The 14,069-nt window shown below is 49.6% G+C and overlaps 1 protein-coding gene across 1 annotated transcript in view; it reads left to right on the top strand.

Annotated features, from left to right (window-relative positions):
• LOC120933795 (phospholipid scramblase 3-like) overlaps nt 1-14,069 on the top strand; it is a 28,551-nt gene that overhangs the window by 4,940 nt on the left and 9,542 nt on the right. The window contains exons 3-4 of the mRNA XM_040347191.1: nt 2,016-2,043; nt 9,576-9,760. Of these exons, the coding sequence (XP_040203125.1) occupies nt 2,016-2,043; nt 9,576-9,760 (213 nt within the window). The remainder of the gene's footprint in view (nt 1-2,015; nt 2,044-9,575; nt 9,761-14,069) is intronic.

The raw sequence follows: 14,069 nt of genomic DNA, 5'->3' as shown, positions 1-14,069 counted from the left end.
TCCCCTCACCCCATGTACCCATCTTCTCAACCCGACATCCCTCTACTCACCCCAGACACCCATCCCCTCACTCCATGTACCCATCTTCTCAACCCGACATCCCTCTACTCACCCCAGACACCCATCCCCTCACTCCATGTACCCATCTTCTCAACCCGACATCCCTCTACTCACCCCAGACACCCATCCCCTCACCCCATCTACCATTCCCCTCATCCCTGACATCCCTCTACCCACCCCAGGCATCCATCCCTTCAACCTGTACCCACCTTCTCATCCCCAACACCCCTCTACTCACCCCAGGCACCCATCCCAACCTGTACCCACCTTCTCATCCCCAACATCCCTCTACTTATACCAGGCACCCATCCCCTCACTCCATGTACCCATCCCCCTCATCCCTGACATCCATCTACTCACCCCAGACACCCATCGTACCCATCCCCCACTCCCCAACATCCCTCTACTCACCCCAGGCACCCATCCCTTCAAACTGTACCCACCTTCTCATCCCCAACATCCCTCTACTTATACCAGGCACCCATCCCCTCACTCCATGTACCCATCCCCTCATCCCTGACATTCCTCTACTCACCCCAGACACCCATCCCCTTACCCCTGACATCCCTCTACTCACCCCAGGCACTCATCCCCTCATCCTGTGTACCCATCTTCTTATTCCTAACATCCCTCTATTTATGCCAGCCACCCATCCCCTCACATCATGTGACCATCCCCTCACTCAATGTACCCATCCCCTCATCCCCACTCATACCTCCCAACTTTTTTGAGATGGGAGCTAGGGACACCCAGGCCCGGATTTACCACAAGGCCACTGAGGCCAGGCCTTGGGGTGGCAGGGCGCCTTGGGGCGGCAGCAGCATGGAATCCACTCGCTCGTTAACAAGTGATTGTGGCGATGTCGCTGAAATCACTTGTAAGATGTGTGCTGCCGTCCGTCCTCCCCTCTACCCCCCCCTCACATACCTCTCTGTCTTCGGGTCTCCGTCTTCCCCCCTGGCCGACGAGTCTGTCTCCTGTGCTTGCCACCGATGTACACAGTGAGAGGGGTGAGCTGTGCTCTTCCTATCTCAGCTGTGACAGGAGTTCTAGCCCAGTGCTAGGACTCCTGTTTTGGAAGTGACAGGGTCAATAAAGAGAACCTGTCACCTCCAATTGCTATCACACAGGGAATTGTTTTCTCCTGTGTGATAGCAATAAAGTTAAGTGAAAAAAAAAATGTATAATAAAAAATTTAAATAAAAAAATAAGAACAAATAATAATTAAATTAATAAAATAAAAAAGTAATTAAAAAGTAAAGAATAAGAAGAAGAATATTAAAAATAATAAGAAAATTATACAAAAATAAAAAAGTAAACAACAAGCTACAAATAAATAAACATAAAAAAAGTGATAAAAAAAGTTAAAAAAGAAACAAAAAATATTTTAACTAAGCGCGCCGCCCCTGCCATCCGGTTGCCATTCTCCGTTGATTGGGGGGGGGGGGGCTGCATTGCGGAACCTGGCCTTGGGGTGGCAGGGAGAGAAAATCCAGCCCTGGGGACACCTATTATCAAATGGATGTAGGCATAGGACACACATCCTGCCACGCCCCCTTAAGGGAGAATTATACAAAATAATATTAGTTAAAACCACAATTGCTTTATTTTTAACACTACTATTGCTTTATATTGGCTTTTGAAGTGTTCGCATGCAGCAATTTAGTAATTGGATGAAAGATTTAGCACTGCGAAAAACACTTTTTGAAGGGGTGAATGTGTCCAGTAGGCAAACGGTTAAATTGCCTGGAAGGGAGGGGTGCAAAACCCAGAGGGGACAGAGGGCCAGAGGTCCAGAAAGGTATATGAAGGAAGCCTGGGAGATGTGTAAATCCCGAACAAGACTTCTCCCTGCGAGTCCATCTGCTACAACGGTTATGGGAATGGTGGTGTTGGTTGTGGTGGAAATGGTAACCAGGCGTACTTTACCGACTCGTCTTTCTTCTGTTTAACAGGCCAATGGACTCCTCATGAAACAAACAAGTAAGTCTTTTTTTCTTTTTAAAGCTCCCCCATCCCTCCAGGTCTCCATTAGATCCTCTAACATCCCGTCTTCATCTTCACAGGATTGTTTGTTCTACAAATGTATCAAGATTTTCCTTGTCAATGAAATGATAGATTTATCAATGAACCCTTTCCTGCTAGGGTGCCCACATGTGCAGGATTGCCCGGGACTCTCCCGCAATTGCCATCTCTGTCCCGGGTCCCTTCCAATACAGTGTCCCGGAGTGAAATGGAGGACACAGCCGCCCTGCGAATTACATTGTCAAGACCTGGTTGCTAGGGCCCCTCCCGCCTGGCATCTAGCAACCAGTAACGTCAGACTATTGGAATCAGAGTGCGGCCTGGGAGCTAGGCCCTTGCCTAGTGCTGAACTGCTGTCTCCACCCACTGGCACCTGTTCCTTCGACAAAACTTTGGCGCCCGGTGGCATGCAACAGGGGACTGGCCGGTGTGATCTTCTTCACACTCTCTGGTCCAGAGGGTGTCTCCCTGAATGGCACTTTGGAAATGTGGTCACCAGGGCAGGACTTAGGGTGGTGGGGGCCCCTGGGCTTGAGTGTTGATTGAAGGGGCCCCCTGGAGCCGAGAAGCGGGGTGCCGCCAATCAAAGTTGTCAAGCGGGGGGTTGCAATCGTAGTTCAGAGACATGGCTCTTCCAGCTTCCTCCTCCAGTGCTGCATGGCTCTTCCTGCTTCCCCCTCCAGTGCTGCATGGCTCTTCCTGCTTCCTCCTCCCATGGGGGCCCCCTATTGGGCTTGAGCCCAGTCAAGCCCAATGGTAAGTCCAGCCCTGGTGGTCACCCTCTTTCCTGCTGCTCTTATTGGCAGAGCTGACTAGATCTCCAGATATCACCCGTTACCAATTTTTGTCCTAAATGACATTGTGATTTTGTTCTTTATGTTGTATGTTCAGAACTACTTACCGTATATACTCGAGTATAAGCCGAGTTTTTCAGCACATTTTTTTGGGCTGAAAATGCCCCCCTCGGCTTATATTCGAGTCACCTTTTTGTGCCTGATCTCCCGGACTTTGGGGACCCGGAACCGGCCGACTGTAGGTCCCCTGGAGCCCCTCTTTTCCTCTACAAGTGTGAAAAGTTTGTGGTCCGGAAGACCTATGACCGGGGAGCACCGATTTTTCAAAGCCGGGCACCCCTTCCATAGACTCCCATGTTAAACGGTAATTTCTCCAGTGACTTTGGGGACCCGTTACCGGCCTCTCGTAGGTCCCCTGGACCCGGAACTTGGCACACAAGTAGCCCCATTTCTCCTCCTCTGGAAGTGTGCAAAGTTTGTTGTCTGGGGGACCTTCGGCTGGGGAGCACCGATTTTTCAAAGCTGGGCACCCCTTTCATAGACTCCCATGTTAAACGTCAGTTTAGTCATGGGCACAGTGAGGCATGGGCACAGTGAGGCATGGACACAGTGAGGCATGCACATGGACACAGTTAGGCACATTGAGGCACAGTGAGGCATGCAGATGGACACCCTAGGGCCCTAGGCTTATACTCGAGTCAATAAGTTTTCCCATTTTTTTGTGGTAAAATTAGGTGCCTCGGCTTATATTCGGGTCGGCTTATACTCGAGTATATACGGTATATTTTTCTCCTTTTATTCAAGGAATATTTCACATTTTATATTTTCTCTTTACTTCAAAGTTTTTTATTTTCATTTTTAAATATATAACACAGACATATACAAATTGGACATCAGTATACCGATAGCAGAGTTTGTGTTACAAGACAGGAGTAACCTTTCGAAGGAGCGAGCAATAACTCAGCAAGTTGAATACATAAACACATGAGAGAAACAATAGGTAAATTGTATAACCGTAAGGCATTTGTCTGAACCCAGAGCTCAAGCCAGATAAAATCTGGAGAGTATGTTGGGCATCTGAGTACTGTAGAGGCAGTGGCGTAGCGTGGGGGGTACGAGGGGGGCCACCGCCCCAGGCGCAAAATTGTGAGGGGCACTGTCATGAGTGTGGAGGGAGCGCCAACAACAGATGGGACATAGGAACATATGCATGATGTCACCACTCCAGGCTTTACACAGTCTCACACAGTGGATCATGTGACCAGACTGGAGCTAGCTGAAAATAGGTAAGTCCATGGGTCAGGGGGGTGCAAATTACTTGCCTCGCCCCAGGTGCTGACAACCCACGCTATGCCACTGCATAGAGGCAAAACCTTTCGTAGGGAGATCAGGGCAGATCAGGTTAGACCCCTTGATGCCTGGGCACGCCCCAAGGGGATCAAGCTGTGCCGGTGTTTAGACTATATGGGTCCCCCATCGGATAATGCCCGGGCATGGACTGCGCATGCGCAAACGGAGCAGATGAAAATTGCAGAGGATGAACAGCTGTTTATCAGCTGTACACGGCGCCTGCGCAATACGCTGCCGCACGCTCTCAATGCTCGGGGCGGGTTATTCATTGACCACAACAAGGGGCGGATGTATACAGAAGAGGCCGCATGAGGGGCAGAGCTTTTCGTAAAGGGGCGGATGAATGGTTATTCATTGAACACAACAAGTGTTACTTGTACTTGTTGCTTATACAGAACAAAGACTTGTAGTTTATTGAGAAAACCATCCCCCAAAAAAGCACTGCTCAATAATACATCCGTCCCTTTGCGAAAAGCACTGCCCATCATGCGTCCTCTTCCCCTTGTTGTGTCGAATGTATAATAACCATACATCCGCCCATTTGAGAAAAGGATCCGCCCCTTGTTGTATTCCACTCCTTGTTGTATTCCATCCCTTGTTGTATTCCGCCCCTTGTATTCCACCCCTTGTATTCCGCCACCTTGTTGTATTCCCGCCCCTTGTTGTATTCCGCCCCTTGTTGTATTCCGCCCCTTGTTGTATTCCGCCCCTTGTATTCAACCCCTTGTTGTATTCCACCCCTTGTTGTATTCCACCCCTTGTTGTATTCCACCCCTTGTTGTATTCCGCCCCTTGTTGTATTCCGCCCCTTGTTGTTGTATTCCGACCCTTGTTGTATTCCTCCCCTTGTATTCCACCCCTTGTTGTATTCCGCCCCTTGTATTCCACCCCTTGTAGTATTCCGCCCCTTGTATTCCACCCCTTGTTGTATTCCGCCCCTTGTTGTATTCCTCCCCGTGTTGTATTCCGCCCCATGTTGTATTCCTCCCCTTGTTGTATTCCGCCCCTTGTTGTATTCCGCCCCTTGTTGTATTCCTCCCCGTGTTGTATTCCGCCCCTTGTATTCCTCCCCTTGTTGTATTCCGCCCCTTGTTGTATTCCGCCCCTTGTTGTATTCCACCCCTTGTATTCCGCCCCTTGTTGTATTCCGCCCCTTGTTGTATTCCTCCCCTTGTTGTATTCCGCCCCTTGTATTCCTCCCCTTGTTGTATTCCGCCCCTTGTTGTATTCCGCCCCTTGTTGTATTCCGCCCCTTGTTGTATTCCGACCCTTGTTGTATTCCACCCTTTGTTGTATTCCGCCCCTTGTTGTATTCCTCCCCGTGTTGTATTCCGCCCCTTGTATTCCTCCCCTTGTTGTATTCCGCCCCTTGTTGTATTCCGCCCCTTGTTGTATTCCGCCCCTTGTTGTATTCCGCCCCTTGTTGTATTCCTCCCCGTGTTGTATTCCGCCCCTTGTATTCCTCCCCTTGTTGTATTCCGCCCCTTGTTGTATTCCGCCCCTTGTATTCCGCCCCTTGTTGTATTCCGCCCCTTGTTGTATTCCGCCCCTTGTTGTATTCCGCCCCTTGTATTCAACCCCTTGTTGTATTCCACCCCTTGTTGTATTCCACCCCTTGTTGTATTCCACCCCTTGTTGTATTCCGCCCCTTGTTGTATTCCGCCCCTTGTTGTTGTATTCCGACCCTTGTTGTATTCCTCCCCTTGTATTCCACCCCTTGTTGTATTCCGCCCCTTGTATTCCACCCCTTGTAGTATTCCGCCCCTTGTATTCCACCCCTTGTTGTATTCCGCCCCTTGTTGTATTCCTCCCCGTGTTGTATTCCGCCCCATGTTGTATTCCTCCCCTTGTTGTATTCCGCCCCTTGTTGTATTCCGCCCCTTGTTGTATTCCTCCCCGTGTTGTATTCCGCCCCTTGTATTCCTCCCCTTGTTGTATTCCGCCCCTTGTTGTATTCCGCCCCTTGTTGTATTCCACCCCTTGTATTCCGCCCCTTGTTGTATTCCGCCCCTTGTTGTATTCCTCCCCTTGTTGTATTCCGCCCCTTGTATTCCTCCCCTTGTTGTATTCCGCCCCTTGTTGTATTCCGCCCCTTGTTGTATTCCGCCCCTTGTTGTATTCCGACCCTTGTTGTATTCCACCCTTTGTTGTATTCCGCCCCTTGTTGTATTCCTCCCCGTGTTGTATTCCGCCCCTTGTATTCCTCCCCTTGTTGTATTCCGCCCCTTGTTGTATTCCGCCCCTTGTTGTATTCCGCCCCTTGTTGTATTCCGACCCTTGTTGTATTCCTCCCCTTGTTGTATTCCGCCCCTTGTTGTATTCCGCCCCTTGTTGTATTCCGCCCCTTGTATTCCACCCCTTGTAGTATTCCACCCCTTGTAGTATTCCGCCCCTTGTTGTATTCCACCCCTTGTATTCCACCCCTTGTAGTATTCCGCCCCTTGTATTCCTCCCCTTGTTGTATTCCTCCCCTTGTATTCCGCCCCTTGTTGTATTCCTCCCCTTGTTGTATTCCTCCCCTTGTTGTATTCCACCCCTTGTTGTATTCCTCCCCTTGTTGTATTCCGCCCCTTGTTGTATTCCGCCCCTTGTTGTATTCCACCCCTTGTTGTATTCCGCCCCTTGTTGTATTCCTCCCCTTGTTGTATTCCGCCCCTTGTTGTATTCCACCCCTTGTTGTATTCCGCCCCTTGTTGTATTCCACCCCTTGTATTCCGCCCCTTGTTGTATTCCGCCCCTTGTTGTATTCCTCCCCTTGTTGTATTCCTCCCCTTGTTGTATTCCTCCCCTTGTTGTATTCCTCCCCTTGTTGTATTCCGCCCCTTGTTGTATTCCGCCCCTTGTTGTATTCCGCCCCTTGTTGTATTCCTCCCCTTGTTGTATTCCACCCCTTGTTGTATTCCGCCCCTTGTATTCCACCTCTTGTTGTATTCCTCCCCTTGTTGTATTCCGCCCCTTGTATTCCTCCCCTTGTTGTATTCCGCCCCTTGTTGTATTCCGCCCCTTGTTGTATTCCGCCCCTTGTTGTATTCCTCCCCTTGTTGTATTCCACCCCTTGTTGTATTCCCGCCCCTTGTTGTATTCCGCCCCTTGTATTCCTCCCCTTGTTGTATTCCGCCCCTTGTATTCCTCCCCTTGTTGTATTCCGCCCCTTGTTGTATTCCGCCCCTTGTTGTATTCCTCCCCTTGTTGTATTCCTCCCCTTGTTGTATTCCCGTCCCTTGTTGTATTCCTCCCCTTGTTGTATTCCGCCCCTTGTTGTATTCCACCCCTTGTGGTATTCCGCCCCTTGTTGTATTCCGCCCCTTGTTGTATTCCGCCCCTTGTTGTATTCCTCCCCTTGTTGTATTCCTCCCTTTGTTGTATTCCGCCCCTTGTTGTATTCCGCCCCTTGTTGTATTCCGCCCCTTGTATTCCACCCCTTGTTGTATTCCACCCCTTGTTGTATTCCGTCCCTTGTTGTATTCCTCCCCTTGTTGTATTCCGCCCCTTGTTGTATTCCACCCCTTGTGGTATTCCGCCCCTTGTTGTATTCCGCCCCTTGTTCTATTCCGCCCCTTGTTGTATTCCACCCCTTGTGGTATTCCGCCCCTTGTTGTATTCCGCCCCTTGTTGTATTCCACCCCTTGTGGTATTCCTCCCCTTGTTGTATTCCTCCCCTTGTTGTTGTATTATGCCCCTTGTTGTATTCCTCCCCTTGTTGTATTCCTCCCCTTGTTGTATTCCTCCCTTTGTTGTATTCCGCCCCTTGTTGTATTCCGCCCCTTGTATTCCACCCCTTGTATTCCACCCCTTGTAGTATTCCACCCCTTGTTGTATTCCACCCCTTGTTGTATTCCACCCCTTGTTGTATTCCGCCCCTTGTTGTATTCCGCCCCTTGTTGTATTCCGCCCCTTGTTGTATTGCGATGCTGTATTGCGATGCTTCCAAGCATACGTCCCCTTCAAGATGCCGCATTGTGGGCGCACATGCATTGCCAGCGGTGCTTGTGCATGCCCGCCGCAAGCTCCTTGAGTCTGACCGCGGGTCCCGCAGACTCGATGTCCATTGGGGATACTTCGCGATCGTCTCACGGAGAGGAAGAACGAGGGGGGGTGAAATGTCGATGTAAACAAAGCATTTCCCCATTCTTCCTAGTGACAGGATACTGATCACAGCTTCCTGTAGTCGGGAGCAGTGATCAGTGTCTTGTAACACGTAGCCCACCCCCCTACAGTTAGAATCACTCCCTAGGACACACTTAACCCCTTCCCTATTTTTGTAGAACCTCCTCCATAGACATTTGACCAGTGGCGGCTGGTGCTCAATTTTTTTTGGGGGGGGGGGGCGCAAACGTAAAAATAGTCACCACTGTGCCATGCCATCAAACGCAGCCACTTTGGCATCAATTGTCACCACTGTGCCATGCCATTAAACACAGCCACTGTGCCATGCCATCAAACGCAGTCACTGTGCCATGCCATCAAACACAGCCACTGTGCCATGCCATCAAACGCAGTCACTGTGCCATGCCATCAAACGCAGTCGCTGTGCCATGCCTTTAAACACAGCCACTGTGCCATCAATTGTCACCACTGTGCCATGCCATCAAACGCAGCCACTGTGCCCCTCAATTGTTGCCACTGTGCCAATTGTCACCACTATATGCCCCTCAATTGTCGCCACTGTGCCAATTGTCACCACTGTGCCCTTTAATTGTCGCCACTGTGCCCTTTAATTGTCGCCACTGTGCCCATTGATGCCACTGTGCCCATTGATGCCACTGTGCCCATTGTCGCTACTGTGCCCATTGTTGCCACTGTGCATGTCACTGTGCCCTTTAATTGTTGCCACTGTGCCCATTGTCACTATTGTCCCCATTGATGCCACTGTGCCCTTTGTCGCCTCTGTGCCCATTGTCGCCGCTGTGCCCTGTAAAATGCACTTACCTTTATCCTTCCACGTCCCTTGATGTCTTCTCCCGCCTTGGTGATGCTTCAGCCAATCAGGTTACCAGAATCGGCAAACCTAATTGGCTGAGACGGCCGTCAGTCTTATCCAAGGAACGCACCCCCCCGTACGTTCCCTGGATAAAGCATCCGGGAGACGAGGGCTGTACTCGGAGAGCCGCTGGCTCTGATAGGCACTTCCGCACAGCCAACCAGCTGCCGTTATTCAGGTGGTCGGCACTCAATGTCCGGCCATCTGAATAGACCAGCGGCAGCTGGCAACAATAACATACAATGAATGAATGTATGTTATTTTCAGTGGCGGTGCGGAGCCAGAGGGGGCGGCGCTCCAGCGCCCTCTATGGACGGACCGCCGCTGCATTTGACTTTGTTCACTAAATTTTTCTGTTATTTCAGGGCAGAGCACATTCCAGAGCTATACTACGTATGATTTATTGGGCACCGATGGCCAACTTGTGTACCAAGCCACCGAGCAGCGGGAGTGTTGTGGTCCTCGGATGCATTTAAAGGTGAACAACACCCAAGGATACAACGTCCTCAACCTTCTCGTGCCTTCAAACTTCTGTAGCTGGGACACCAAGGTATGAAAGATTGATTAGCCATACAATGGGGACCAGCGATATTGATTATTTAATCAAATCAATAGACAGTAATACCTCGGATTATGAGCATAATTTGTTCCAGAAGAATGCTTGTAATCCAAAACACTCGTATATCAAAGCAAATTTCCTCATAGGAATTAATGGGAACTCAGATAATTTGTTCCACTGTCGCTGCCGGTGTATGCAGTACCGCATGTGGCCAGAGGTGGGGGGGGTTCTTTTTCTAATACACAATACAGTGCAGCCGTAGTGCAGTTGCTACTGGTGATGTACACCAGGGGTTGACAAATTTGCTTGGAATCTAAGGAGCCAGCTAAAAAAGTTAGGAGCCAGAAAACGCGCCCCGTCCCGTCGAGCTTGAGCGCAGAAGCGAACACATACGTGAGCAGCGCCCGCATATGTAAACGGTATTTAAACCATACGCGAGGTATCGCCGCGATTGGTAGAGCGAGAGCAATAATTCTAGCACTAGACCTCCTCTGTAACTCAAAACATGCAACCTGTAGAATATTTTAAACGTCGCCTATGAAGATTTTAAAGGGTAAAAGTTTGTCGGCATTCCACGAACGGACGCAATTTTGAAGCGTGACATGTTGGGTATGAATTTACTCGGCGTAACATTATCTTTCATAATATTAAAAAAAATGGGGATAACTTTACTGTTGTCTTATTTTTTTAATTAAAAAAAGTGTAATTTTTTCCCCAAAAAAGTGCGCTTGTAAGACCACTGCGCAAATACGGCGTGACAGAAAGTATTGCAATGATCGCCATTTTATTCTCTAGGGTGTTAGAATAAAAAATATATATAATGTTTGGGGGTTCTAATTAGAGGGAAGAAGATGGCAGTGAAAATAGTGAAAAATGACATTAGAATTGCTGTTTAACTTGTAATGCTTAACTTGTAATACCAACGGCCACCACCAGATGGCGCCAGCTCACAAAAAAAAAAAATTTTGCCCACCTTCCAAGCCAAGTCGCCAGGACAGTGGGGTGGATTCAGGTACGACTTGCGCCCTCTTACGGAGGCGCAGCGTACCGTTTAAACGCTGCGCCTCCGTAAATTACCTGCGCTACGCTTCATTCATGAAGCAGTAGCTCCGTAATTTGCGCGGGCGCTCCCTAAAACTGCCCGGCGTAAGGGCGCGTAATTTAAATGATCCCGTAGGGGGCGTGGATCATTTAAATTAGGCGCGTTCCCGCGCCGAACGTAGTGCGCATGCTCCGTCGGGAAACTTTCCCGACGTGCATTGCGGCAAATGACGTCGCAAGGACGTCATTTGCTTCAACGTGAACGTAAAGGGCGTCCAGCGCCATTCACGATTCACTTGCGCAAACGACGTAATTTTCAAACATGGCGACGCGGGAACGACGGGTATACTTAGCATTGGCTGCCCCTGCTAATAGCAGGAGCAGCCTTACGCGGAACCCGACGAACGTAAACGGCGTAAAATGCGTACGGCGGGCGCGCGTGCAATTTGCATACACTACGGGAACGCCACCTAGCGGCCAGCGTAAGAATGCAGCCTACGATACGACGGCATAAGAGCCTTATGTCAGTCATACCTTAGGCTGCAGTCGGCGTATCGACCTTTCTCAATCAGGAGCAGTCGATACGCCGGCGCAACTAAGCAATTGCGCTGCGTAACTATGGTTACGCAGACGCAATTGCTTACTGAATCCACCCCACTATTTCTAGTCGCCATGGCGACCTGGCGACCGGGATTTGTCGACCCCTGGTGTACACAGTACTCCGAAACACTCAGAGATGCTCCGAGACACATGGTAATCGAATGGTGACTAGGGATGACCTAGATGTTTGGGTCCAACCTAAGTTCGATTCGAACATCGGGTGTTCGCCCATTCATCGAAAAACGAACATTATGGGGCATTTGCAGCAAATTTGAGCGCCGCGGAACGCCCCATAATGCGTGGCGACGTTATGGCAGACACTTCTGGCACTATTTTTGCGCCTTTCACATTTATACAGCGATCAGGGCTATAAAAATGCACTGATTACTGTGTAAATGTGACTGGCAATGAAGGGGTTAACCAGTAGGGGCGAGGAAGGGGGTTAAGTGTGTCCTAGGGAGTGATTCTAACTGTAGGGGGGATGGGCTACGAGTGACACGACACTGATCACCGCTCCCGATTACAGGGAGCAGAAGATCAGTGTCCTGTCACTAGGCAGAACGGGGAAAAGCCTTGTTTACATCAGCATTTCCCCGTTCTTCGTCTCCGTGAGGAGAAATTATCATTTAACATGGGAGTCTATGGAAGGGGTGCCCGGGTTTGAAAAATCGACGCTCCCCGGCCTTAACCCCCCTAGACAACAAACTTTTTACACTTGTAGAGGAGAAATTGGACTACATGTGTGCCATGATCCGGGTCCAGGGGACCTACGAACGGCTGGTACCGGGCCCCCAAATTCACCAGAGAAATTACCATTTAACATGGGAGTCTATGGAAGGGTTGGCCGGGTTTGAAAAATCGGTGCTCCCCGGCCTTAAGCCCCCTAGACAACAAACTTTTCACACTTGTAGAAGAGAAATGGGACTACATATGAGCCAAGATCCGGGTCCAGGGGACCTACGAACGGCTGGTACCGGGCCCCCAAATTCACCAGAGAAATTACCATTTAACATAGGAGTCTATGGAAGGGTTGGCCGGGTTTGAAAAATCGGTGCTCCCCGGCCTTAAGCCCCCTAGACAACAAACTTTTCACACTTGTAGAAGAGAAATGGGACTACATATGAGCCAAGATCCGGGTCCAGGGGACCTACGAACGGCTGGTACCGGGCCCCCAAATTCACCAGAGAAATTACCATTTAACATAGGAGTCTATGGAAGGGTTGGCCGGGTTTGAAAAATCGGTGCTCCCCGGCCTTAAGCCCCCTAGACAACAAACTTTTCACACTTGTAGAAGAGAAATGGGACTACATATGAGCCAAGATCCGGGTCCAGGAGACCTACGAACGGCTGGTACCGGGCCCCCAAAATCACCAGAGAAATTACCATTTAACATAGGAGTTTATGGAAGAGGTGCCCAGCTTTGAAAAATCGGTGCTCCCCGGCCATAGGTTCCCCTGACAACAAACTTTAAGCAATTGTAGAGGAGAAATGGGACTACATGTGTGCCAAGTTCCGGGTCCAGGGGACCTACGACCGGCCGGTAACGGGTCCCCAAATTCACCTGAGAAATTACCATTTAACATAGGAGTCTGTGGAAGGTGTGCCTGGGTTTGAAAAATTGGTGCTCCCAGGCCGTAGGTCCCCCAGACAACAAACTTTTTACCCTTGTAGAGGAGAAATGGGACTACATGTGTGCCAAGTTCCGGGTCCAGGGGACCTACGACCGGCCGGTAATGGGTCCCCAAAATCACCGGAGAAATTACCGTTTAACATAGGAGTCTATGGAAGGGGTGCCCGGCTTTGAAAAATCGGTGCTCCCCGGTCGTAGGTCCCCTGGACAACAAACTTTGCACACTTGTAAAGAAAGAGTGGGACTATATGTGTGCCAAGGTCCGGGTCCCCAAATTCTGGGAGATCAGGCGCAAAAAGGAAACTTGAGTATAAGCCGAGGGGGGCATTTTCAGCACAAAAAAAATTATACTTGAATATATACGGTACTGAAGATTGAAAAGTGATGTAACCTTTTATAGTCTTTTCCCAAAAGTATCCAACGTCTTACAAAATAATGAAATGCACCGAATTCACTTCCCCTTGAGAGCCGGTTCACACTGGGGCAACTCATCAGGCGGCTGTGCAATAGAACCGTTCTAATAGGTGCGACGCAAGTCGCTCCGACTTAGAAAAAGGTTCTTGTACGACTTCGGGGGCGGCTCGGGGTGATTTGCATTGACTTCTATACAGAAGTAATTTTGCTAATCGCCTCTGAAGTTGTCTTCAGGACGCCTTGCAGAGTTGCCCCCGAAGTCGTGCCGCCGCAGTGTGAACCGGCTCTTACTCTTCTCTGGATTAACTTCTTTTGCAGTCACAATTCTCAAACTGTTTACTTCTTATACATCTCTTGTGTCATCTTCTCACTTTGTTACCACAAGTGATGTAAGTCAGGAAACACCCGATACAAGAAGTTGTGTTTCATTCAGTTGGGCGCACAAACTTTTGTCTCTTCATAGTAGTAACACTTGTATGTTTCTGAAGGCCTTTTAACGGCTTGCCGACCATATGACCCTCCTCTCCTCACCCCTTCAGTCTCCTCTACTATTACTAACTGACATATCAGTATGGATGTCACACCACTTCCTTAATCTACAGCTCTCTAAAACCG

This window comes from Rana temporaria, chromosome 3, assembly GCF_905171775.1.
Source record: "Rana temporaria chromosome 3, aRanTem1.1, whole genome shotgun sequence".
Lineage (NCBI taxonomy): Eukaryota > Metazoa > Chordata > Amphibia > Anura > Ranidae > Rana > Rana temporaria.
This window is presented reverse-complemented; position numbering and strand designations above follow the sequence as displayed.